The sequence below is a fragment of the Coregonus lavaretus genome (assembly GCF_964263955.1).
Source record: "Coregonus lavaretus genome assembly, chromosome: 7".
Lineage (NCBI taxonomy): Eukaryota > Metazoa > Chordata > Actinopteri > Salmoniformes > Salmonidae > Coregonus > Coregonus lavaretus.
This window is the reverse complement of record NC_139994.1, coordinates 57,782,567-57,810,561: the sequence shown is the minus strand read 5'-3', so window position 1 is coordinate 57,810,561 and position 27,995 is coordinate 57,782,567. Positions and strand designations below refer to the sequence as shown.

Here is a 27,995-nt window from a genome sequence, read left to right as displayed (position 1 = left end):
CCTTGTGCCCTTGTCGTGCCGAGTTCAGATCACACAGATCTGCAGGTGGTAACAGGTTTTTGGGATCTAAGGTCACGTCTCAAAGCAGAGGCCGTTGACTCATACAGATTCAGTGTGTTTGTCTTTTTACCTGGCTCTCCGGTTGTGCCGCGGTAGCCTAATAGATCAGCTGAGAGGTCGGCTAATTTCCCCTTGCCTTTCTTCTGTAGAGCTGCTGGTTCCTCATTCATCCTCTTCAGCTTCTCAGAGTTGTGATTGGTCACTGAGGCAGGTGAGGCCGTGGTCTCTGTAGTCTTCCTCAGTGCGTCAGAAGACCTGCTGGTGGGTCTGAATGGACACTTATCAATACTTTCACCTGCTGATTGTTAAAAATGGAAGGTCCTGAGGCAATTGCCAATCCTCAGTCCATAGGTTCTGTGCTTGCAGCTTAACGCATATCTAGTTATACAGGTTACGCAATCTGCACATCGGTTTAATAATTCATGGGATTCATTAATAAGAACAAACTACTTATCTAAACATGCTGCAAAGTAAACACAGGTCTGAAAATAAATTAACGCTTGGACAGGGATATTAATGGCATATCATGGCATCGGGGTGCATACACACGCACCAACCCAGTGGAGCAGACTTACCTGGTATGGCTGGCATTGCCGAGCCCGCTGTGTAGGAGAGCGGGTTCCCCTGTGACAAGATGAGGAAAGAGAAAATCTTCAATAATTCAGATTAAATGAAACCGTGTCTGCCGGTAAAGTTCCTTTCACACAATATTATTTTCTCTTTTTGTGCCAGTCTTTCAAATAATATAACTAGGGCATTGTCTTTTGGTAAAAACATTAGAGCCACTATGGCTTGTTCGCATAGAGTTACAATGACTTATTGGAACCTAAGGGCGCTTAAGGGTCTTTGTTTTCCTAGCTGAGGTTGAGTATTACAACCTGTTGATAGATGTGCACCCACACAATGCTTTATCCAATAGGACCGGTGCTGGGGAGCTAACAGAGGAATTGTTGCACTGTAAGGCTGGACCTTTACGGCACTCATGGGGAATATCTTTCAAAGTGACCGAAGGCTACACTAAAGGCAAGTCTGAGGAAACAACAGAAGTATCCCTTTTTTGTTTTCTACAGAGGTCATCAGAAATAAACCTTGATAAATTTGCCTCTCCAACCAATTTGGGATTATTCATATCTAAATGCACCACCAGCAGAGGGAGCTCTAGGTTTACAAGATCAATAAAGTCACATATACGGGGTAGAAAAAAACATTAACATCATTTGAAGTTGTTTCATCAGCGAGTGAAACAGAACCCCTTTGACCAAAGAAGAGCACTTTGTTTTAAGAGGTTTGAAATTCTGATGGTCTGAATTAGTCTTCATTAATTTTATTGTTAATATAATCAAAAGCACTGCTTAAGAAAATATGTTATTTCTATGAACAAAAAAATGACTACAATCAGCTATTCTATTCGACAGAGAATGTTTTCTGAAAATATTTTGATCTAATCAAAAGTCTCATACTCAGTGTATGAATAATACCTCTTTCCAAGTATATAAGCATGAGGTTTTACGTTGTGAATCACTTGTAAACGAGATTCATCTTCAAAGATCAAACTGAAGGGCTATCCTTTCTTATGGTTCCATAACAAGCCAAGACAGTGGAAGAAAAAAAGTTTGTAAGAAGAGAAGAAGTCAAAATCAATTTCCTGCACTCGAATGACCTCAAAGAGAGAGAAGATGGTCAATACAGCCGTTTTTATCTCAATATCAAATCATTTCTGGGTAACAATTAAGTACCTTACTGTGGTTGATTTCAATTAAAATGGTCAAAAAGAAACAAAAATTGCTTCTTAGCAAAGAGCAATTTCTCAAGCAATAATTTAGCTAGGATTGTGTCTGGGAGTGGTCTAAGTAGGGAGGGTTTTGGAACTCTCTTTCTTATTGGTCTATTAACTAATTTACCATCTGGTGATTTCACCAGACAGGCTAAAATTCCATCCCACCAAAAACAAACTGAAATTTCAGGTCTTCAAACAGCTCTTACAGTAAAAGGGAATTATGATCATTTTCACAATTTTACAGTATTTCCCAACCTCATAGTGTTGAAATATATATAAAACACAGGAAAATCACATTTTTGACTGCACTGGGCCTGTAAAAAGCCCAAGACAACCCAGACTTATAGTACAAACTCAAGATGGAGGCCCATTTAGAAGAGCAGTAGCTATGGTGACACAGAGGCACTTATAAACACACTTTACACAGAGATGGGAGTGTGTAATAGACTAAGAACAACATCTACGCACAGAAGAGCATTTCCTGACCGTATTGAGTGAGAGGACAGTTGATATCTCAAATAGCTAGTAGAGCCCCTCCTGTTCCCCCCTGCAGTAGAGGCCGGGGGGTGTCATAAAGGTACCTCAGTGAGGTGGGTACGTGGTACTCATGTCCTGGCGCAGGGGGGCATGTACAGGGGAAGCTACTCTGAAAATATAGTTCACCAAGCTACCTATTACTTCACACTGGAAGAAGTTAAGCTACACTAAATTACCCCTAAGAAAAATATAGTTTACTTAACTAAAGTTACTTTGAAAAAGTAGTTCACTACATCCAAACTACTTCGTGAAAAATGATCACACTACTCCCCAACACTGAGTAGAGCGCACACCTTGCTAGACAGACAGGCAGCAAGATTGTTAATGTTCCAACACCAATTGCTGTGAAATCGATTTCACACAAAGGGTAATGTATTGACAGCTATAGATGACAACAGATGATACCAAGATGACAAGGGTTTAATCAAACAAGCTGTTATAAAGTCTAATCGAACGCCGCTGACAGTATTGAGGTACTTTGGTAGTTGGTACTCATGAGAAAAACAAAGCAACTCTGAAGAAACTAAACATTTTGTCTCAAACTGTGTCAATTTAATGATAATGAAAGTGAGACGAACCAGTGGAATACAGTCAATTGGATGAAAATAAACGTGTTTTTCTTTTTTTTATCAAAGGGCACACGTTACATCCATAGATTAATAAAAGTGACCAGGGGAGCATCTCAATTGCATTTCCTTGATTCCTTGTGTCTTCTCCCCTCATCTCCTTCTCAAAACGCATTGGAGTAGAGGATCCTAAGTTCCTCCAATAGGTTTTGAGAAGGAAGCGAGAGAGGGCACAGGGAATAAAGGAGATTCACCCCAGCTCTCTGTACCTTGAATCCTCCACAGGTGGGGCAGATAGTGAGGAGGGTTTTGGAGGAAGTGAGTTGGGAACTACTGCAGACCTGACAGGACTCTGGGTGTTGACTGTCACTAGGGGGCGCCCCCCTGCTCTTACTCTCCTCAGAGTGGCTCTGCAGGAGCTCTGTGGTGGAGCGCCTGGCAACAGTGTCCGAGCGACCCCCGGGAGGAGCATCTTTCTCCCCCTGTGTTGACTCACATGATGGGGGTGATTGGGGTGAACTGGCTGCCTGGTCCTTAGGTGTTGTGGAGGTCTCCTGCTCCCTGGCCCATCCTGTTCCCCCCTGCAGTAGAGTCCGGGGGGTGTCATAGAGGTACCTGAGTGAGGTGGGTAACTGGTACTCATGTCCTGGCGCAGGGGGGCATGTACAGGGGGCCAGGTCTAGAGACAGGTGAGGGGGCAGGCTGAGCAGGGAGCCAAAGTCCCCCCCCCCAGGGCCAATGTCCAGGCTACCCGCGTAGGAGGAGAAACTCCCAGAGTAGGAGGAGTGGCTTCCTGTGGCAATACCGCTGTCGGACGAGCTCTGGCGACCAATCTCCTGCAGCTGCCGGGACCGAGGGTTCTTGGCTACTGCACGGGCTCCACCCACCTGGCTGGCGGACAGTTTCTCCTTGGCCTGTAACTGGACAATGATGGTCTCTGTGGGGGCGGAGCTTTTTGTGACAGACTCAGTCCAAACGGCCAGCCGGCTGCCGATGCTGGAGTCTGATTGGCTGGTGTCGGAGGTGTCAGAGGAGCCTGATATGCTGCGGTCGTCTCCCACCACAGACCGACCATACGTGGAGGAGGCTGCCAAATAAACATAAGAAACACATTATTTATTCTATAAAAACAAAACTATTACTTATATACCGTATCTACACAGGCACATTGAGGCACTACATCAATAAAACATAACATCAGATTATCCAAGAAGTCTCGTCAGTCTCTTGTCTGACTGGTATTCACAGCCATAATACTCACAATAAATCAACAACATAATTAATATGACGCTATAGAAACATACTTTTAGAAGGTTACTTTAAAGCAACAATCACCATTACTGGGCAATGTATCATTTTCCATGGATTAGTCATGGAGAAAAATAACACTAACACTAGTTCACGTTCCATATGTTAGAGTGGTGTTACTTCCTGAAGTTTGTTTAAAGTGAAAGAAAGTGAGGTCTGTTTATGAAATGAAAGGTTGTGGTTTTCCTAGTGCTGTCGAGGGAAGATAAATGGTGGCGTGGCAGTGAAGACTGGTGGAGACCTTAAATTGGAGGAAGGTCACACTGTAATAGAATAGACGTAGAGGTACTGCACCTGTGATGCTCTGGTGAGACAGCATACTGAGGCGTTTCTCCAGCTCCTGGGCCTCATGGTTCACCCTCTCCTCAGAGTAGGCCTGGCTAGCGACAGCGTTGGGGTCTGTCGGGAGTGAAACGCACAACAGTATTCATTTTATTTTACCTGTATTTTACCAGGAGTCAACAGTCAACAACAATACGTAGTATCAATTACACACTAATGCAATGATGAACTGAGCTGCAGGACAGGAGAGAAACTGCTTAGGGAAGTCACCATGAGGCCGTTGGTGATTTTAAAACAGCAATAGAGTTCAATGGCTGTGATGACAGAAAAGTGAGGATGGATTAACAACATTGTAGTGACTCCACAATAAAGAGAAAAGTAGAATCAAAATATTAAAAACATGCATCATCCCCAGCTTCCAATTGGCTCATTCATCGCCCTTCCTCTCCCCTGTCACTATTCCCCAGGTCGTTGCTGTAAATGAGAACGTGTTCTCAGTCAACTTACCTGGTAAAATAAGGGTAAAATAAAAAAATTAAAAAATGCGACATACATAGAACATACAGGCACTGAAGTAATACTGCAAAAAAACACTGCAAAGGAAGACACTTTTTGGCCTAAATGTAAAGCCTTATGTTTTGGGCCAATCCAGCACAGCACATCACTGAGTAACTGCCTCCTTATTTTCAAGCATGGTGACAGCTGCATCATTGTATGGGCATGCTTGACATCGGCAAAGACTAGGGAGTTTTTCAGCAGAAAAATAAATGCAATGGAGCTAAGCACAGCCAACATCCTAGAGGAAAACCTTCTTCAGTCTGCTTCACAGCAGACACTGGGAGAGGATTTCACCTTTCAGTAGGACAATAACCTACAACACAAATCCAAGAAGTCTCACAGCTGTAATCACTGCCAAAGGGGTTTCTAACTTGTATTGACCCAGGGGTGTGAATACTTATCTAATCAAGGTATATTAGTGTTTTATTTTTCTTCCACTTTGATGTTACTGAGTATTTTTTGTTTAAATTGTTGACAAAAAATGACAATTAAATTCATTTGAATCTCACTTTGTAACACAATAAAATGTGAAGAAATCCAAGGGGGGGGGGGGGGTAGTCTTTCTACAGGCACTGCAGGACTATTTTAACCTGATTTTAACACTGAAAAGGCTTTTCTAAATTAAATTAAAATATCCATGTGACATTGTTACATATACCATGACATTTCAAGTTATTAATTTAATATAACAACAAACTTTTTAATTTAGTTTTTATGACGTGATGGTGCGTTTCATAAAAGGACCTGTAGCCTTCACATGTGTAGCTTGTGGTTTATGTTGGCCAATCAAAGCAGCAAAGAGGCTCAATGTAAGTGGAGTGAGAGTTCACTAATGCAATGCGAGATTTAATACAATTCTGGAATTAAAAGTTCGCGAAATGAGAAGGAGTACGCTACAACGAGCAACCAATAGGTAGGCTGTTGTTTTATCTGAATGGGGTTGGTGAGAAAGCGCAGCATGTGACCTCAATTAGCCTAGCTAAGAACACTGATTTCTCTCTCTCTCTCTCCATCTGCTCACAACACACACCGCCCCATATAACCTCCCCAGGTGCAGCTGCAGCAATAGAGTGCCAGCTTCTCCCTCTCGCAGCATTGCTTCTCCCTCTCTAGGCTACATTTACATTAACATTTGAGTCGTTTAGCAGACACTCTTATCCAGAGCGACTTACAGTTAGTGCATTCATCTTAAGATAGCTGGGTGGGACAACCACATATCAGTCATAGTAAGTAAATTGTTCCTCAATAAAATAGCTGTCAAAGCTAGTAAGGGGGTCAAAAAAGTCAAGTACGAGTGTAAGTTCACGAAAGGGGGGATTGAGAAGGGGATGCGAGGCGGGGTGCTGTGAGATTATTTAAGATACTCTTTGAAGAGGTAAGGTTTCAGTTTTTTCGGAAGATGGGCAGGGACTCTGCTGTCTTAGCTTCAGGGGGAAGCTGGTTCCACCATTGGGTTGCCAGGACAGAGAAGAGCTTGGACTGGGCTGAGTAGTTCAGGCTACTCCAGTCAAGGCAGGCACTGTTATATGGGATGATCAATAACATTGTGGCTGCTACAATTTAGCTAGTCTTGGCTGTAGCCGAGTTGCCTTGGCATCTCTCTCTCTCTCTCCATCTGCTCGCAACACACACCGCCCCATATAACCTCCCCAGGTGCAGCTGCAGCAATAGAGTGCCAACTTCTCCCTCTCGCAGCATTGCTCAGGTAAAAAAAAATAAGTTACAAAAAACACATGTATTTCGAATATCTGGATATCTGACAAAAATTATACTATTCGAATGGTGAAATTATTTCAAACCCCCATCCTTAATCAGTAGACGGGGTCGTGGTCAGTAGGAAGAAAACGGTTTGAAACTGAGTAAAACAGAAAGGTATTACCTGAACGTACTCAATAAGAACACTGATTTCTGTTTTCCGTTGCAAAACGTTTCGCTATGGTGTGCCCTACTGAACACCCAGTACTGAGAATGAGACGACCTCAAATGCTAGCGCTCTCGTTTTACTGTCACGTCACCCTCCGTCTGCGAGGGTGAAAACACCAGGCCTTTAGAGGGCTCACAGAGAACAGAGTCACAGGGGAACACCTTGCTGTTTGTGCAACACTACGTGTTTATTCATAGCACTGCTTGCCACATGGCCTCTGTGGTATGTGTAATGGAGATGGTGTGGCTACAGATTGTTAGTACTGCGCCCAGGATCTAATGTAAGTTACCTTAGTCCAAACCCAAGTTACATTGATTTCCTGGTCAACCCATCTTTTTTAAAGGGTGCTTCCCAAGGTTCATTGTCATTTTGATTGTGCAAGTAGAGTGTAAAATGACATACAAATGGCAAAGGACCTTTCACAAGAATTTCAATCTGTTATCTAGCTGTTAACGAATGGACAGTAATCAACTGGTTGTAATAGCTGACATCTGCTTCAGCTTCTTGTTAACAATCGTGTTCCCTTGCACGAGAAGGGACAGTGGGGTTTACAGGAGACTAGACACACAGACAGAGAGATAGTGTGTGTGAGAGAGAGAGGGAGAGAGAGAGGGCAGAACAAGAGGAAATGTTGAACAAGAGAGAAAAAGCAAGAGAGAGAGAAGAGAGAATATCAAGAGAGAGAGCAATTACTCAAGAAAGAGGGGAAGAGAGAGATGGGGGAAGAAACAGATTGAAAGAGAGAGAGAGAGAGAGAGAGAGAGAGAGAGAGAGAGAGAGAGAGAGAGAGAGAGAGAGAGAGAGAGAGACTGTATAGATATATAATATGACATTTGAAATGTATTTATTCTTTTGGAACTTCTGAGTGTAATGTTTACTGTTAATATTTATTGTTTATTTCACTTTTGTTTACTATCTACTTCACTTACTTTGGCAATGTTAACATACGTTTCCCATGCCAATAAAGCCCTTAAATTGAAATGTAATTGAGAGAGAGAGGAACAGAGTGTACACAGGGTGTGTGTGTGAGAGAGAGGCACCAAGTGTGTGATGGTGGGGGGGGGGGGTACAGGGGACACAGGAATCATGGGGATGAGGTTACACACATGCTCAGAGTGATTAGAAGGGTTTGTTGCGCTCTGCTTGTGTGAACTGTGACTTTGACCCTCCCGCTCTCCCTCTGACATCGTCTCCTGCTATTTATTCTACTACGCACTACAATAATATTAGATTAGTTCAAGGCCTGATTGGGCGAGGAGATGTGTGAAACCAGGAATACCCACACAGCAAATTTACCAGTGTTACCTAGTGTTGATTTTTCAGTGTAACATTTCTAGTGTTGATTCAGGTGTTAAATTAACTCTGTAAGTGTTAAATTAACACTCATTGGTGTAAAAATAACCCCAGTGTTGGTGTTAATAACCAGTGTTAAACCAAAACCACACCCATCATTAACATATTTCCCATTATACTCTATTGCAGATGATTTTTTAGAATTGTTTGTTTCAATATCTATGTTTTTGCATGCATATTGATTGATTAATCCATCTTATGCTACTCAAATATAAATAACATACATTCTTCTAAACTAATCCAATCTGTTACTTGGACTTATTGCACCTGTTACTGAAATGGTTGTTCCAGTTAAGATGGCTTAGGTAGTCTAAAATCATAGTCTATCCCAACCCAGCAGTCATTCTGAATGCAGGTTGCGGATGAATAAAAATTCCAAATGTTGGATATCCCCACTCTGGCTGTATTCCAATAGGAATTACACATCACTTTGCAAGCCAGCATAATGTGACTTGCAGGCCTGATGATGGCCTGTAAACCATGAGTTTCAGGCCACTGTATTAGGGTGAAGCTAGACCCTCAAAATAAGGCCTTATGAAATGCCTGTTGTATTATGTTAAATAATTTAATTTGAATGATAACATATTTGTTTAGGATCTCACTTGGTGAAGGCCACAGGACTGAAAATGGATGAATGCAACAACCATGTCTCTGTCACTAACAAATACAGACTATGCGTGGTAACTCTACTATTCACTTGAAAGGCAAGACACTCTGGGAAATATGCAAATAAGGCTTTACACTAAGCAGTGTGTTAATTTAACACTGAAAAGTGTGGACCCATATAGACACTGGACCTAGTTTAACACTCTCAGTGTTGATTTAACACGGGATAATTTGTCACAGCTGCAGACCTGTACTAATTACAGTTAGTACAGTGGTTATCCTATTATATATATATAAGGTGGCCCCGTTGTATATGCTCTTTAAGGTACAGTGGTTATCAGATTATATTCACTAATATTACAGTCTGTACCCAGCTAATCAAATGATGTATAAAACAGCTGTCAGTCATAATTCTGTTGGATCAGAGTACATTGGATGGAATCCATGCGACTCAGTGTAACACACTCTGGAAGTGGCTGCATTCCAGAAAGCACATGGTGTGGGCCACTTTAATAGCGAGGATAAATCCCACCTAAATTATGTCTCGAAGAACACTTGTTTTGATTAAAGATGGCAAGTGTTCGATGTAAGTGTTTGCCAACTCAGAAGGCGAAAAGGCAATGGATAATATACCTCTACATAACTTACCTCAGAATGACCACAAGGATACATTGAGGATACATTTCATCCATCCCCATTTAAATTGCCCAGTAATTGGATAAAAATACCCCCAGCTCCCATATGTCCTGTACTGTAAATTCGCCACCCTGGTCTGTATGTGCTTGTTTGAGCAAGCCGTATATCTAGCCATGGCAACCTTCATACCTACGCATCAGTAAAGACCTTTGGTACTGACCAGGCAGGACTGACCGCAGTCCAAAAGGGCCTCTGCTAGGGGAGATGCCTCTGACGATGCAGTCGAACAGAAAGCTGATCTGCTCTCCCTCCATGGACGATAGGAAGAAGACTCCAGCCCCTGAAGGAAACACACACAGTCCAACAGCTTAATGTCACGTTCCACTCTTTAGATTGTGGTAAATGTTTCCCCACACACGTCTGGGTCAATTATAAATGGATGGAAGTAGAGTACAGTGATACATCTTTGTACTGGCCAGTTGGCTCACAAACATAGCAATTGCTAGCACCCATTCATTTTGTTTGCAGACTGAATGGACATAATTATGGATTGTCACCCAGTCAATTGTTGTCCATTTCAACTTAGCCAGATAGTGAAATAAGAGCAACCTTGAACTTTTATAGATATAAAAAAAAAATGCTGAGGTTAGACCCACTACATTCCAGAATATGTAAATAAGCTAAGGCTAAATAAAGCCTCACACAGCACAAATCAACGGTCAAAAAACGAAATCTCTGATATACAGCTCCGGTCACTCAAAATGTCAAATTTGAAGTGTAAAGGTGGTATAGGTTGAGAGGGTGTTGGGGTTAACGGGTCAGGAGTTCTCTTGCCCTCCCCGCTAACAACCAAGTCTGCTAACCATCACCCCCAAGCATTAGACACACCAGGGAGGTCACCAAGAGGGTCCTTCTGTCACCTGGTCCTGAGACCACCCACCACAGTGCTGCCCCCTGTCACATTCTTTATGAACACTGTAAATTATTCTCAAGTCAGATTGTTAACTAACCTTTTGAATAGCCATTTTACTCAGAACAGGATGATAGATGACAACAGATGACTGCAGACAGGAGATGTTGTAACATGCTTCTTGAGTCCCCCTCAGTGTAGACATCTGAGTGGTTTTAGCTGCTAACCTCTGACCTCTTCTTAGTGTCGGCCCTTAGAAAGGAGCTCTGCGCTTCTCTGCAAAGCGCAAGAAGTATGAGTGCCCTGACTTCTGCAGAGGCCGTATCACCGTAAATGCTGCACGGCCAATGCAGATATCGGATTGACCATGCAGCGGCTTTTAAGGGGAAAGTAATCAGATTACGTTACTGAGTTTGGGTAATCCAAAAGTTATGTTACTAATTACAGTTTTGGACAGGTAACTAGTAACTGTAATGGATTACATTTAGAAAGGAACCTACCCAGCACTGAATGAGCACTGAGTAACTAGTCTCTGTAACAGATTGCATTTAGAAAGGAACCTAGCCAACCCTGGCCATTATCTGACACCAGCACCAGGAGATGAATGCACTGAATGAGCACTGAGTCATATAGGAACACACTTATTATTGTTCGTCTGCGTTCAGACGACCTTGTCTCTACTCTTTAAAAGCATTATAAAAGCCCTGTATTCCTCAATGGAAGGATCCTTGGTTTTGAGGTAGTATCTTTGGTCAGCTGCTGTCCAATGCAGGTATCATCGTTTTAGCAGAGATTAAAATGTAGGGTGATTCTACAGACTTTGAACAGACGTTAGCTTCCAGCTACATAAAAAGCAGTAAGAATATTTATTTTCTCATTATACTGTAGCTTTGCTACCCATCCCCGTTCCCATCGTCATAACATGGCTTTGAAATGTCTCCGTTTTTATATTTGACAACCCTGGGAGTTGTTATAGACAGACTTTGAGTCTTAGAGAAAGTCTACATGGGAAAGACTGAAGAGGCCAGTTCACCACCAGACACCATGCAGCAACATTACCCCCCAGCCAGAGGTCCAGTAACACTGTCGCCCCACTTCTCCATCTGCTGTGGATAAACTGTGCTGCGACAACGTATCTCTGGAATGCGTGCCCTTCAAGACACATAAACATTCAGACGTGCCCATGTATAGATCCCATGTACACACACGCACACACACACATTTTTCCCGTCTTTGAAAAAGGGATGTGCTTTCCTTTTTTTTTATGACGCATGGATTGGAAAACTCTCCCCGATGTGACCTTCCTGATATTAAGTTGCGCCTCTAGCCGTAGATTGAATGGAGCTAAATAAATCACGGATCACATACTGGAGTCTCGTGTTTCCAGTGGGTCGTGTGTATTAATATTACTCTGATGTCTTCAGCTATGCGGCGTACTTTGCGTTCCTGTCTGTGTCCACTACAGGCGTTGACACGCGTCCATTCCACCTTTAACGGTTTAGTGTCTAGTCCAGGATGTAAAGTGCAAAATACCATACCGCAATCACATACACATGTTACGGCCATGGAAATAAACATTAACGCACTCTCTGCTCAAGTATGACTTCATTTACTTTATATTTAGAGATGAGGTTTTGCTGGACCAAGGCTAACTGAGATTGGATTTCTATTCAAAGCTTGCAAGCTTTGTGAAACAAAATCAGCCACGACAACAAGTCCTTTATTTCATGTTGCCTACCCAAGTTACAAAATCAGATGTTTACACGTCTGATCCATCTTGCCTGACGACCAAACTGAATTCTTCAACTGCTCTATGTTCACTACATACTTCAGTCTGAGACTGCCATCGTTGAAGTCATTTGTGGTGACCTCAAAATGAGGGTTGTTGTACAAAACAAAGTCATTAGTTATTGGATCATCTCTAACCAATCAGAGTATCAAAGCCAATAAGTAATTTTCAAAGGCTGCTTTACCCATGTGTTCTGGCTCTGGTCCAACCTATCGGTTTCTGGGACAGACGGTCTAGAATGGATTTCCATTCTAGAAATCGTTGGGGAGGTACTCAGATCCAGACTCTTTGCGGAGAAGAAACTAACGTCTGTGGGCGTGGCATAGTGTTTGGCCGGAGCAATGATCCATCATCCTTTAGAACATGATACTCCATAAACACAAAGAGCCATTTTTATGATTCTGTATCTCGTCAAACACCATTGATCATATTTAATGTAAGTCTGGCCCCAAGGATGAGTCAGAAAAATTCAGAAACATCCAGCAACTCTGTTTATCACTCTCAGTAGTCATAGTCCCGACACAAATGTTCTCCGCCTGAATGATGCCATCTGGCACTCTGTTCCAACAGGGTAGACTACTCAGAGAGAAAAAACCCAGGAAAGTGTAATGATCTAAATCCACTAAATGCCAAACTCATCTTTCATTCTCTCAATGAAAAACTGAAAAAAGTCCCAAAGGTGAGATGAATCACAGAAACATGTAAATTAGACCAACTTGTAGAGTGATACAAGAGGCTGAAAGCACATGCCAACATATACTGCATGTGAACATGAAACACATTTTGTAAACAGTGGTACTGAAGTCTAGTAACCAAAGTAAGAGAAAAATAAAACGAGACAAAAGCTTGGATATGTTGTTTGAATTAACTTCTGTAATTGCCCACTCAATAAAATCAAGTTTAGTCCCAAAGGTCACCATAAATAATAGCCATCATATACAGGTAACTGACAAAATAAAGGAAACACTTGAGTAAATGAGGGATACAAAGTATATTGAAAGCAGGTGCTGCCACACAGGTGTGGTTCCTGTTAATTAAGAAATTAACATCCCATCATGCTTAGGGTCATGTATAAAAAGTGTTTTCCACCACCATCAACAAAACACCAAATGATGGAATTTCTCGAATGGTGTCGCATCCCTCCAATAGAATTCCAGACACTTGTAGAATCTATGCCAAGGCACATTGAAGCTGTTCTGGCGGCTAGTGGTGGCCGAATGCCCTATTAAGATATTCCTTTATTTTGGCAGTTACCTGTATAACCCACAGAAGATTCCTCAATGCCACATTCACCTTGAATTTGAGTCTATCAAAGATCAACTGTGGGGGATGATTTCCTGTTGTTATGTACGGTTATGTACTGTATTGGGTTAGTATTCTTATGACCAAGCAGATACAGACGCTTTATTAGTTCCATGATAGGGGATGTAGCTCAGTTGGTAGAGCATGGCGTTTGCAACGCCAGGGTTGTGGGTTCGATAAAATAATGTATGTGCTAACTGTAAGTCGCTCTGGATAAGAGCGTCTGCTAAATGACTAAAATGTAAATGTAAATGTAATCAGATCATATAGTCATAGAAGTTTGTTTCAGTTCATTAAAAAAACGCTCCAAGACTAATCTTATAGGTCATTGGGCTTAGATTTAAAGGATCCACCTGCTAAAGCCTAATGTCAAACTGGAAAGCACCAATGACAACGCCATTCTTCTTTTCCGTGACACAATATGAGAGCACAATGGTTAGTAGCCGTAGTGCAACAACAGCGACGTCAATCAACTCACAGTAGCCGCAGCGCGTTCCCCCCTCAAAGACGAAGCCGTTTGGTACAGGCCCATATCTGCGCAGGTCCAGGAGGTTCCACTGGCCGATGATAACGGGGAAAATGTCCCTGACCAGGACCAGTAGGTTGTTACACAAGTGAAGGGTCGCAGGCCCGCTCTCCAACATGGTGCCTGGTAAGATAACAACGCTAAACCTGTGGACTGGACAGAGAAGAAGATAAGTTCAAAACCAGTTAAACAAAAGACAATAGAAACAAATTATTGATTTAATATAAACATATCACTCCCTCGACACAAACAATTGTTTTAGTTGTAGCCAATAACTGAAAAAGAGATAGAAAACACTATTTCATCCTAAACATTATTGCTCCAGTATGGCTTTGATTTAACTCTATAGTAAAAAATAAAGGAAAACAGTGCATTGAGAGTGAGAACAGTAAGCTGAACTAAGAACAGAGTAGAGCTCAGATCTGAAGCCCAAATGTAATCAATCAGAACTTGTCACAAACACCAAAAATATATATAATATTTTTGCTAATGAGCAACACAAGAGGAACAGCAGGCATGGTCAGGGTAGGAACGTGTGTTGTCTTTTTATCTGTTTTATAAGTGTTTAAGTGTGTGTGTGCATGTCTGCATGCGTGCGTGTGTGCGTGTGTGGACTTTTGAGTGTTTTGTGTATGTGAATTTTAAGCGTTTGAGAAACAGTGTGTGAGTATGTGTACAGGTGGGAATTCCTCGATACCAAACAGGAACTACATTAAATACATGACTGATACCGGTGAGTAAACTCTGTTAGATGAGAGATTGATGGCGCCGAAGATGAGAAAATGTCAGCCAGTCCTGGTGTGTCATCGCTCAGTTTGAGAGAGATTCATGGAGTGTCATAAATCACAACAAAAGCGCTGGCACACAGCGGCACTCAGCTACGGGCTGGCAGGTGACATTTCTGCGTGTCTGGCCACAAGTCAGCAAGATGGAGGGCTGAGCACACCCCCATTCACATCGACGGGGCTGTAGTGGAGCGGGTCGAGAGCTTCAAATTCCTCGGTGTCCACGTCACTAAGGATCTATCATGGTCCACACACACCAACACAGTCGTGAAGAGGGCACGACAATGCCACTTTCCCCTCAGGAGGCTGAAAAGATTTGGTTTGATCCTTAAATCCTTAAAAATGTCTACAGCTGCACCATTGAGAGCATCTTGACTGGCTGCATCACTGCTTGTTATGGCAAATGCTTGGCCATAGACTGTTCTCTCTGCTACCGCACGGCAAGCGGTACCGATGCACCAAGTCTGGAACCAATAGGACCCTGACCCCTTCAAATTAGTGGATTCGGCTATTTCAGCCACATCCGTTGCTGACAGGTGTATAAAATCGAGCACACAGCCATACAATCTCCATAGACAAACATTGGCAGTAGAATGGCCTTGCTGAAGAGCTCAGTGACTTTCAATGTGGCACCGTCATAGGATGCCACCTTTCCAACAAGTCAGTTCATCAAATTTCTGCCCTGCTAAAGCTGCCCCGGTAAACTGTAAGTGCTGTTATTGTGAAGTGGTGACATCTAGGAGCAACAACGGCTCAGCCGCGAAGTGGTAGGCCACACAAGCGCACAGAACGAGACCGCCGAGTGCTGAAGCGTGTAGCGCGTAAAAATCGTCTGTCCTCAGTTGCAACACTCACTACCGAGTTCCAAACTGCCTCTGGAAGCAATGTCTGCACAAGAACTGTTCCTTGGGAGCTTCATGAAATGGGTTTCCATGGCCGAAGACAAGCCTAAGATCATCATGCGCAATGCCAAGCGTCGGCTGGAGGGGTGTAAAGCTCACCGCCATTGGACTCTGGAGCAGTGGAAACGCGTTCTCTCGAGTGATGAATCACGCTTCACCATCTGGCAGTCCGACGGACAAATCTGGGTTTGGCGGATGCCAGGAGAACGCTACCTGCCCCAAAGCATAGTGCCAACTGTAAAGTTTGGTGGAGGAGGAATAATGGTCTGGGGCTGTTTTTCATGGTTCGGGCTATGCCCTTTAGTTCCAGTGAAGGGAAATCTTAATGCTACAGCATACAATTACATTATAGACGATTCTCTGCTTCCAACTTTGTTGCAACAGTTTGGGGAAGGCCCTTTGGGATGAATTGGAACGCCGACTGTGAGCCAGGCCTAATCGCCCAACATCAGTGCCCAACCTCACTAATGCTCTTGTGGCTGAATGGAAGCAAGTTCCTGCAGCAATGTTCCAACAGCTAATGGAAAGCCTTCCCAGAAGAGTGGAGGCTGTTATAGCAGCAAAGGGGGGACCAACTCCATATTAATGCCCATGATTTTGCAATGAGATGTTCGACGAGCGGGTGTCCACATACTTTTGGTCATGTAGTGTATCTACCTCAATTACCTCGTACCCCTGCACATCGAATCGGTACTGGTACCCTTTGTATATAAGTTATCATTACTCATTGTGTATTTAATATTACGTGTTTTACTTTTCTATTATTTCTCTATGTTCTTTCTCTCTGCATTGTTGGGAAGGGTCTGTAAGTCAGCATTTCACTGTTAGTCTACACCTGTTGTTTATGAAGCATGTGAAGAATAAAATTGCATTTGATTTGATTGGACAGCAGAGCACGACAATCACACACACGCACACAGTGGAACACACACAAACACACACACACACACACACACACACACAATGGAACTCACCCACACACACACAGTGAAATATACACACACACACAGTGGAACACACACACACACACCGTGGAACTCACCCACACACACACAGTGGAACCCACACACACACAGTGGAACACACACACACGCACAGTGGAACTCACCCACACACACACAGTGGAACACACACACACACAGTGGAACACATACACACACACACACAGTGGAACACAAACACACACACAGTGGAACACGTACACACACACACACAGTGGAACACGCACACACACACACAGTGGAACACATACACACACACACACAGTGGAACATGCACACACACACACAGTGGAACACGCACACACACACACAGTGGAACACGTACACACACACAGTGGAACTCACCGACACACACACAGTGGAACACACACACACACACACAGTGGGGAACACACACACACACACACACACACAGTGGAACACACACACACACAGTGGAACACACACAGTGGAACACACACACACACACACAGTGGAACACACACACAGTGGAACACACACAGTGGAACACACACACACACAGTGGAACTCACCGACACACACACAGTGGAACACACACACACACACACAGTGGAACACACACACACACACAGTGGAACACACATACACACAGTGGAACACCCACACACACACAGTGGAACACACATACACACAGTGGAACACACACACACAGTGGAACACACATACACACACACACACAGTGGAACACACACACACACAGTGGAACACACACACACAGTGGAACACACATACACACACACACACAGTGGAACACACACACACACAGTGGAACACACACACACAGTGGAACACACACACACAGTGGAACTCACCCCCCCCCACACACACACACACAGTGGAACACACACATACACACACACACAGTGGAACACACACACACACAGTGGAACACACACACACAGTGGAACACCCACACACACACAGTGGAACACACATACACACAGTGGAACTCACCCCCACACACACAGTGGAACTCACCCACACACACACACACACACAGTGGAACACACACACACACACAGTGGAACACACACACACACAGTGGAACACACACACACACAGTGGAACTCACCCCCACACACACAGTGGAACTCACCCACACACACACACACACACAGTGGAACACACACACACACACAGTGGAACACACACACACACACAGTGGAACACACACACACACAGTGGAACACACACACACACAGTGGAACACACACACACACAGTGGAACACACACACACACACAGTGGAACACACACACACACAGTGGAACACACACACACACAGTAACAATAATAATAATATTAATATGCCATTTAGCAGACGCTTTTATCCAAAGCGACTTACAGTCACGTGTGCATAAATTTTTACGTATGGGTGGTCCCGGGGATCGAACCCACTACCCTGGCGTTACAAGTGCCATGCTCTACCAATTGAGCTACAGAGGACCACACACACTCGTAAAACGTGGAGTGGAACAGACACACACACACACAACCGTGGAAAAGAGTGAAACAGGCACACACACACACACACACACAAGCACACATACACAGGGCAGCTGTGATATGTTTTCCTGACCATTCCAATTACACTCCACACAATAGATCCAATACATCTGTGATTTTTTTACACTCATTTGGTCCACAACACAATTCAACTGGACTCTGTGAAGTCAAAAAATATAAATTGCCTTATTAAACTTTTAAATCAACATCAGAGCATAAAAAAGTAAAAATATATGTTAATGAATAGATATTTCCGGGTGTTGACAGGAATACGAGTAGATCCAACCAGTTATACCCCATTCCATGCTCAATCAGTCATCAAACTGACATCTAAAACACCTTGCTGGTTACTATGAAATGATTTGCTTTGATGCACATGTTATGTAAATTCATATTGCATAACACATGGGTCACCCAGAAGAGCACGTCATTTGAGAACCCTGTCAACAAGGACCTACCCGTAAGACAGTCTAGGCTGTAGCAGATACCGATGTGCCAGGTCCAGCTAAAAACAAGCTGATTTGACTCAACGCCTAACGGAGATATATACATTATATACTATCTAAATGGGCCCCCTGCAATAACCATCAGGCTGAATGGGACACGGATGGCCTAGGCTAAAATCTACTAAATGAGCAAGCTAATCCAAATAGTACAAAAATGGGGCAAAAACAATGGCTACCATAAACCAGTGCATCTCCCACCTTCTCCCAGACTATAGCGGACGCGGATGTCCCAGGCCAGCAGAGCCTCCTTGCCGTCGAAGCCCAGCACGACAACCTGGCCCAGGCAGAGGATGGCCAGCGTGTAGCCCACTCCCTCATAGGAGAGACCTGTCTCCAGACCACAGATGTCCTCCAAGGTGACGCTGACCCTCTCCCGGTGGCCCTGGGCTTTATCCGACTTGTCTTTGTAGACCAGAAGTACCAAGCAGTCTGGGAAAATGGGGAGAGAACATAAGGAAAAACTTAAGTTTCACTAAATATTGATGATCTATAATATTTGTATCCTACAACATAAAGGGTCAGTTTCCTGGACACAGACTAAGATTATTCTTGGACTAAAAAGCATGTTCAAAGGAAATCTCCTTTGAAAGTGCTTTTTAGTCCAGGACTAGGCTTCATCTGTGTCCAGGAACCTGGCTGGCAATGTTTAGTCGAAAAGCAGTCTTAGTTGTTAGTGAATGTTGAGGCTAGGTATGAGGAAGTTAACTACAACCAGAAAACGTTGTTATGCATCGAATTATCATTGTATTGAGATACCTTCCAGTGAATAGGTTGGAGTGAAAATCAATTTGAGCTTTTTACTGTATTGTACTGTATTGTATTGTATTGTACTGTATTGTACTGCATTGTATTGCATTATATTATATGTTATGTTATTGTAATATATTGTACAGTATTGTATTGTACTGTATTGTATTTCATTACCAGCTCTGCACCCTCCGCTGCAACTTGCCCATGCCCCCCCCCGCTTCTCCTTCACACAAATCCAGACAGCTGATGTTCTGAAAGAGCTGCAAAATCTGGACCCCTACAAATCATCTGGGCTAGACAATCTGGACCCTTTCTTTCTAAAACTAGCCGCCGAAATTGTCGCAACCCCTATTACTAGCCTGTTCAACCTCTCTTTCGTAACGTCTGAGATCCCCAGAGATTGGAAAGCTGCCGCGGTCATCCCCCTCTTCAAAGGGGGTGACACTCTAGATCCAAACTGTTACAGACCCATATCCATCCTGCCCTGCCTTTCAAAAGTTTTTGAAAGCCAAGTCAACAAACAGATCACCGACCATTTCGAATCCCACCGTACCTTCTCCGCTATGCAATCCGGTTTCCGAGCTGGTCATGGGTGCACTTCAGCCACGCTCAAGGTCCTAAACGATATTATAACCGCGATCGATAATAGACAGTACTGTGCAGCCATTTTCATTGACCTGGCCAAGGCTTTCGACTCTGTCAACCACCGCATTCTTATTGGCAGACTAAATAGCCTTGGTTTCTCAAATGACTGCCTCGCCTGGTTCACCAACTACTTCTCAGATAGAGTTCAATGTGTCAAATCGGAGGGCCTGTTGTCTGGACCTATGGCAGTCTCTATGGGGGTGCCACAGGGTTCAATTCTTGGGCCGACTCTTTTCTCTGTGTTTATCAATGACGTCGCTCTTGCTGCTGGTGACTCTCAGATCCACCTCTACGCAGACGACACCATTTTGTATACATCTGGCCCTTCATTGGACACTGTGTTAACAAACCTCCAAACGAGCTTCAATGCCATACAACACTCCTTTAGTAGCCTCCAACTGCTCTTAAACACTAGTAAAACTAAATGCATGCTCTTCAACCGAACGCTGCTTGCACCCACCCACCCGACTAGAATCACTACTCTCGACGGGTCTGACCTAGAGTATGTGGACAACTACAAATATCTAGGTGTCTGGTTAGACTGTAAACTCTCCTTCCAGACTCACATTAAGAATCTCCAATCCAAAGTTAAATCTAGAATCGGTTTCCTATTTCGCAACAAAGCCTCCTTCACTCATGCTGCCAAACATGCCCTCGTAAAACTGACTATCCTACCGATCCTTGACTTCGGCGATGTCATTTACAAAATAGCCTCCAACACTCTACTCAGCAAATTGGATGTAGTCTATCACAGTGCCATCCGTTTTGTCTCCAAAGCCCCATATACTACCCACCACTGTGACCTGTACGCTCTTGTTGGCTGGTCCTCACTACATATTTGTTGCCAAACCCACTGGCTCCAGGCCATCTATAAATCACTGCTAGGCAAATCCCCGCCTTATCTTAGCTCATTGGTCACCATAGCAACACCCACCCGTAGTCTGCGCTCCAGCAGGTATATCTCACTGGTCATCCCCAAAGCCAACACCTCCTTTGGCCGCCATTCCTTCCAGTTCTCTGCTGCCAATGACTGGAACAAATTGCAAAAATCTCTGAGGCTGGAGACACTTATCTCCCTCACTAACTTTAAGCATCAGTTGTCAGAGCACCTTACCGATCACTGCACCTGTACACAGCCCATCTGAAATTAGCCCGCCCAACTACCTCATCCCTATATTGTTATTTATTTTGCTCATTTGTACCCCAGTATCTCTATTTGCACATCATCTCTTGCACATCTATCATTCCAGTGTTAATACTAATTGTAATTATTTTGCACTATAGCCTATTTATTGCCTTACCTCCATAACTTGCTACATTTGCACACACTGTCTATATATTTATTTCTGTTGTATTTTTGACTTTGTTTTGTTTTACCCCATATGTAACTCTGTGTTGTTGTTTTTATCGCACTGCTTTGCTTTATCTTGGCCAGGTCGCAGTTGTAAATGAGAACTTGTTCTCAACTGGTTTACCTGGTTAAATAAAGGTGAAATAAAAATAAATAAAAATTTACATTTAAGCCATTTAGCAGATGGTCTTATCCAGAGCGACTTACAAATTGGTGCATTCAACTTAGGATAGCCAGTGGGACAACCACTTTTATATATATATATATATATATATATATATATATATATATATATATATATTATTATTATTATTATTATTATTATTATTATTAAAATTTTAGAAATGGGGGGGGTGGGGGGAGGTGGGGGGGGGTAGAATGATGTATTGTATTATACTGTATTGTATTGTATACTGTATTGTATTGTATTATGTTATACTATATTGTATTGTAATTTATTGTACTGTACAGTATTTTTTTGTTGTCACGACTTCCTCCGATGCTGCCTCCTCTCCTTGTTCGGGAGGCTTCGGCGTTCGTCATCACCGGCCTTCTAGCCACTGCCGCTCCTCATCTCATCATTCCATTTGTTTTGTCTTGTCTATTACACACACCTGGTTCATATATCCCCACATCAGTACATGTATAAGTGTTCCCTCGGCCCCCTTGTCTTTGTGTGTGATTGTTATTTGTGAGGATAGTGAAGCTCGGTGGAGCTCCTTGTATTTTGTATTCGCCGGGTTATTTTCCCTGTGTGCCTTGTTTGTTCCAGTGCGCCTGGACTGTTTTGACGCTTTACTGCGTACTCTGTATTCCGGAATAAATCCTGTTATTCTGTGATTTACCCTCCTGCGCCTGACTCCTTCAAATCACCCATCACATTTGTATTGTATTGTACTGTATGGTATTGTATTGTATTGTATTTTATTGTAATGTAATGTATTGTACTGTATTATATTGTATTGTAATTTATTGTAATGTAATGTATTGTGTTGTATTATGTTATGTTATATTGTATTGTATTGTATTGTATTGTGTTATATTGTATTGTATTGTAATTTATTGTAATGTACTGTATTGTATTGTCTGTTCTGAGGTGGGAGGATGAGATGGGGGAAGAAGAGAGAGTAAAGGGTTCGATTCCCACGGGGGGCCAGTATGAACAAAATAAATGTATGCACTCACTAACTGTAAGTCGCTCTGGATAAGAGCGTCTGCTAAATGAATAAAATGTAAATGTAAATGTAAAGGATCATTAGAAAATGTGAGTTCTTATACTCAACTTCAGTACTGTCTAGGGAAGACTACGAGTTAAATAAATGTACCATATTGTCTGGCCTGCTTCGAAAAATATCAAAAGGACACTGACTTCACTATGTTATCCTGAAAGGCTACACTCAACACAATGATAAGTCAGTCAGCGACTTTTGCACTTTGAGTAAACCTGTTGGCAGCACCTGGCTCTTGTAAGACATGGCCAGAGCCCATAATATGCCAGGCCTACAGTGAGTACCAGTACCTCTTGACATCGTATGAAAGGCAGGGGGTATGGTTATCTTGGGTGGTTGGCATTTACTGTGACTGTACAGGCATATGGTGAAAACAGACAGTAGTTGGTCCACAGTAGTTGGTCCACAGTGCTCCTCGCTACTGACGACACGTGGTATCCCACAATAACATTGTGAGTGCATTTACTATTATATCTGAACCACAGGAGGTTGGTGGCACCTTAATTGGGGAGGACAGACTCGTGGTAATGGCTGGAGCGAAATGGGTGGAATGGTATCAAATACATCAAACACATGGTTTCCTTGTGTCTGATGCCATTCCATCTGCTCCATTCCAGACATTATTATGAGCTGTCCTCCCCTCAGCAGCCTCCACTGATATGAACATATTTAGACACAATAACTAGCCTATAGTACAGTAAATGTCACGGATTCAGCCGAGGCTGCTCCTCCTCCCTGCTCGGGCAGGCTTCGGCATTCGTCGTCCCCGGAGTACTAGCTGCCACCGATCTATGTTTCGGTGTTTGACTTGTTGTGTCTGATTGTGTACACCTGTTCCCCATTATGTTGTATTGTACTCCCTATTTAACCCTCTGTCGTGCATTGTGTGTTGTGTGTTATTGTTTGTGTCATCGACAGTGTACAGGTCGTTCATTTTCTCCATTGTTTGGAGACGTTGTATTTCACTGGCGACTTTTATTAAAAGTACGGTTTCCAGTAGCTCCGTGTCCTGCGTATGACTTCGCCTACCGCATTTCACTGTCGCCGTTTTCTGACAGAATAACACACCACCATGGAGTCAGCAGGATCGGTTGTGCCTAGGGGATCACTGGAGGAGCGCATTATCCTCCAAGAGGCCAGGATCCAGCACCTGGGTACCACCATGCATGAAGTGATGGACACTTTGAGGCGATGGGAGAGGGGAGGTTTGCCCACACCTCCTCCTACGATGCAACCACCATCAGCCATACCCATCGGTCCATCTCCGGAGTCCAGTGGGATTCGGCTCTCGCTCCCGAGGGCTTATGATGGCACCGCGGCCGGGTGTCAGGGGTTCCTACTCCAGGTGGAACTCTACCTCGCCACCATTCACCCGTCGCCCTCGGGATACGAGAGCGTGTCCGCCCTCATCTCCTGTCTGTCCGGCAAGGCGCTGGAGTGGGCCAACGCCGAATGGGGTGGGATAGACGCAGCTACGGTCAGCTATGCGGAGTTCACCCGCCGCTTCAGGGCTGTATTCGATCATCCCCCAGAGGGTAAAGCGGCGGGTGAGCGTCTATTCCACCTTAGACAGGGGAGGAGGAGCGCGCAGGAGTTCGCGCTGGACTTCCGGACGCTAGCCGCCAACTCGGGATGGAATGAGAGTGCCCTCATCGACCACTACAGATGCAGCCTGAGGGAGGATGTGCGTCGGGAATTAGCCTGCAGGGACACCAACCTCAGCTTTGACCAACTGGTGGACATTTCGATTCGCCTGGATACCCTGTTGGCTACCCGCGGACGTCCGGATTCGGGGCCGTCCATTCCATCCCCCAGCACTTCCGAGCCGACCCCTATGGAGCTCGGGGGTGCTGGTGCTAGGGAGACTAGTAGGGAGACCAGGAGGGAGGCTGTCCCCTGCACCAACTGTGGCCGCAGAGGACACACTGCTGGTCGGTGCTGGGGAAGGTCTCCTAGGAATCGAGGCAGTGGGCGACACACTGATGAGTCTTTCCCGGTGAGTAGGCACCCAACTCACCCAGAGCTCTCTGCTGATCATATGTGTATTAAGTGGTGTTTCCCGAGGTTTCCCCTATAAGTTAGGGATTCCTACCGTGCCTGTTGATGTGCCCTTCCCCATTCATGCCCTAGATAGCCGCCCGTTGGGGTCTGGGTTGATCAGGGAGGTCACGCCGCCTGTCCGGATGAGAACGCAGGAGGGTCATGAGGAGATAGTACGGTTATATTTGATTGATTCTCCTGCGTTTCCAGTGGTGTTGGGGCTTCCCTGGTTAACCGCTCATGACCCCAACATTTCATGGCAGCAGAGAGCTCTCCAGGGATGGTCTGATCAGTGTACTGGGCGGTGTTTAGGCGTTTCCGTAGGGGCAACGACGGTGGAAAGCCCGAACCAAGTTCCCGCCTTGCATATTCCACCTGAGTACGCCGATTTGGCTCTCGCCTTCAGTAAGAGGAAGGCGACTCAATTACCACCTCATCGCCATGGGGATGGTGCGATAGACCTCCAGGTAGGCGCTGCGCTTCCACGTAGTCACGTGTATCCTCTATCTCAGGAGGAGACGGCCGCTATGGAGACCTACGTCACCGAATCTTTGAGACAGGGTTACATACGGCCGTCTACTTCCCCTGCTTCCTCAAGTTTCTTTTTTGTAAAGAAGAAGGATGGGGGTTTACGCCCGTGTATTGATTACCGTGGTCTAAATCAGATCACCATCAAATACAGCTATCCTCTTCCTCTGATTGCTAGCATGACGGAGTCATTACACGGGGCGCGATTCTTCACAAAATTAGATCTCAGGAGTGTGTACAATCTGGTGCGCATTAGGGAGGGAGATGAGTGGAAGACAGCATTTAGTACCACCTCGGGTCACTATGAGTATCTCGTCATGCCATACGGGTTAATGAATGCTCCTTCAGTCTTCCAATCATTTGTGGATGAGATTTTTCGGGACTTGCATGGACAGGGTGTTGTGGTATATATTGATGACATCCTAATATATTCCGCTACACGAGCCGAGCATGTGTCCCTGGTGCGTCGAGTGCTTGGTAGACTGTTGGAACATGACCTGTATGCGAAGGCGGAGAAATGTCTGTTCTTCCAGGAGTCCATCTCCTTCCTGGGACATCGGTTGTCCGTGTCAGGGGTTGAGATGGAGGTTGACCGCGTTTCTGCCGTGCGTAATTGGCAGACCCCGACCACGGTAAAGGAAGTGGAGCGCTTTTTGGGTTTTGCCAATTATTACCGGAGGTTTATCCGGGGCTTTGGACAGGTAGCGGCTCCCATTACCTCTCTGTTAAAGGGTGGTCCGGTGCGCCTGCAGTGGTCAGCTGAGGCTGATATGGCGTTTAAACGCTTGAAGGACCTGTTTACCTCGGCTCCGGTGCTGGCGCATCCGGATCCCTCTTTGGCATTCCAGGTGGAGGTGGACGCTTCCGAGGCTGGGATCGGCGCTGTGCTGTCTCAGCGCTCGGATACGCCACCTAAACTCCGCCCCTGTGCTTTCTATTCTAAGAAGCTCAGTCCGGCGGAGCGCAATTATGACGTGGGGGATAGGGAGCTGCTGGCTGTGGTTCAGGCCCTGAAGGTGTGGAGACATTGGCTTGAGGGGGCTAAACACCCTTTTCTCATTCTGACTGACCATCGTAACCTGGAGTACATCCGGGCAGCGAGGAGGTTGAATCCTCGCCAGGCAAGGTGGTCGATGTTGCTTTCCCGCTTTGTATTTAAGCTCACATATATACCAGGGTCCCAGAACGCTAAGGCAGATGCCCTGTCCCAACTATATGACACTGAGGAGAGGTCCATTGAGCCCACTCCCATACTCCCGGAGTCGTATTTAGTGGCACCGGTGGTGTGGGAGGTGGATGCGGAAATCGAGCGGGCGTTACGTTCCGACCCTATTCCTCCACAGTGTCCAGAGGGTCGGAGGTACGTGCCGCTCGAGGTTCACGACCGGTTGATATACTGGGCTCACACGTCACCCTCCTCTGGTCATCCGGGTATTGGTCGGACAGTGCACTGCCTTAGTGAGAAGTACTGGTGGCCAACCTTAGCCAAGGACGTGAGGGTTTATGTTTCCTCCTGCTCGGTGTGCGCCCAGTGTATGGCACCTAGACACCTGCCCAGGGGGAAGTTACAACCCCTACCCGTTCCACAACGGCCGTGGTCTCACCTATCGGTGGATTTTGTTACGGACCTTCCCCCCTCTCAGGGAAACACTACTATATTGGTCGTTGTGGATCGGTTTTCCAAAGCCTGCCGCCTCATTCCCCTGCCAGGTCTCCCTACTGCCCTACAAACTGCTGAGGCCCTGTTTACACACGTCTTCCGGCACTATGGGGTGCCTGAGGATATAGTGTCTGATCGGGGTCCCCAGTTCACCTCTAGGGTCCGGAGGAACGGTGCTGGGTCCCCAGGAGGGACATTCTAGATCCCTCCTTGTTGAGGAACTTCCACCGGAGTCATCCGACTCGCCCTGCTCTGTGTCCTCCTGGCCGTCCCCGAGGCCGGGGTCGGCGCACGGCTGGGGCCGCGCGTCAAGGGGGGGGTACTGTCACGGATTCAGCCGAGGCTGCTCCTCCTCCCTGCTCGGGCAGGCTTCGGCATTCGTCGTCCCCGGAGTACTAGCTGCCACCGATCTATGTTTCGGTGTTTGACTTGTTGTGTCTGATTGTGTACACCTGTTCCCCATTATGTTGTATTGTACTCCCTATTTAACCCTCTGTCGTGCATTGTGTGTTGTGTGTTATTGTTTGTGTCATCGACAGTGTACAGGTCGTTCATTTTCTCCGTTGTTTGGAGACGTTGTATTTCACTGGCGACTTTTATTAAAAGTACGGTTTCCAGTAGCTCCGTGTCCTGCGTATGACTTCGCCTACCGCATTTCACTGTCGCCGTTTTCTGACAGTAAAGGTAATCACTTCCAATCAGAAGACTATAGTTTAAATTATTTATAACAACAGACACATTTGACATACAACTAAATTTCCTACATTGTATTTAAAGCTTAATTGACTGATGTATGGTTATAAACCAGTTATAAACACAAATACAGCAGCTGCCTCTTTAAATGTAGCCTAGTACCAGAACACATTAACTTTAATACGGAGCCAGCCAAAGTTCTGAATGAGCAACCCGAAATTCGAAACTATCAGCACAGTAGCCTA

General features: G+C 44.8%; 1 protein-coding gene across 1 annotated transcript in view; it reads right to left on the bottom strand.

Moving 5' to 3' along the window:
* LOC311132597 (protein Dok-7-like) overlaps window positions 1-27,995 on the bottom strand; it is a gene marked incomplete at its 3' end in the record, with an annotated part of 56,304 nt that overhangs the window by 27,801 nt on the left and 508 nt on the right. The window contains exons 3-8 of the mRNA XM_084165849.1: window positions 19,053-19,283; window positions 14,087-14,287; window positions 9,828-9,947; window positions 4,543-4,647; window positions 3,210-4,027; window positions 636-684 (exon numbers count right to left, since the gene is read on the bottom strand). Of these exons, the coding sequence (XP_084021975.1) occupies window positions 636-684; window positions 3,210-4,027; window positions 4,543-4,647; window positions 9,828-9,947; window positions 14,087-14,287; window positions 19,053-19,283 (1,524 nt within the window). The remainder of the gene's footprint in view (window positions 1-635; window positions 685-3,209; window positions 4,028-4,542; window positions 4,648-9,827; window positions 9,948-14,086; window positions 14,288-19,052; window positions 19,284-27,995) is intronic.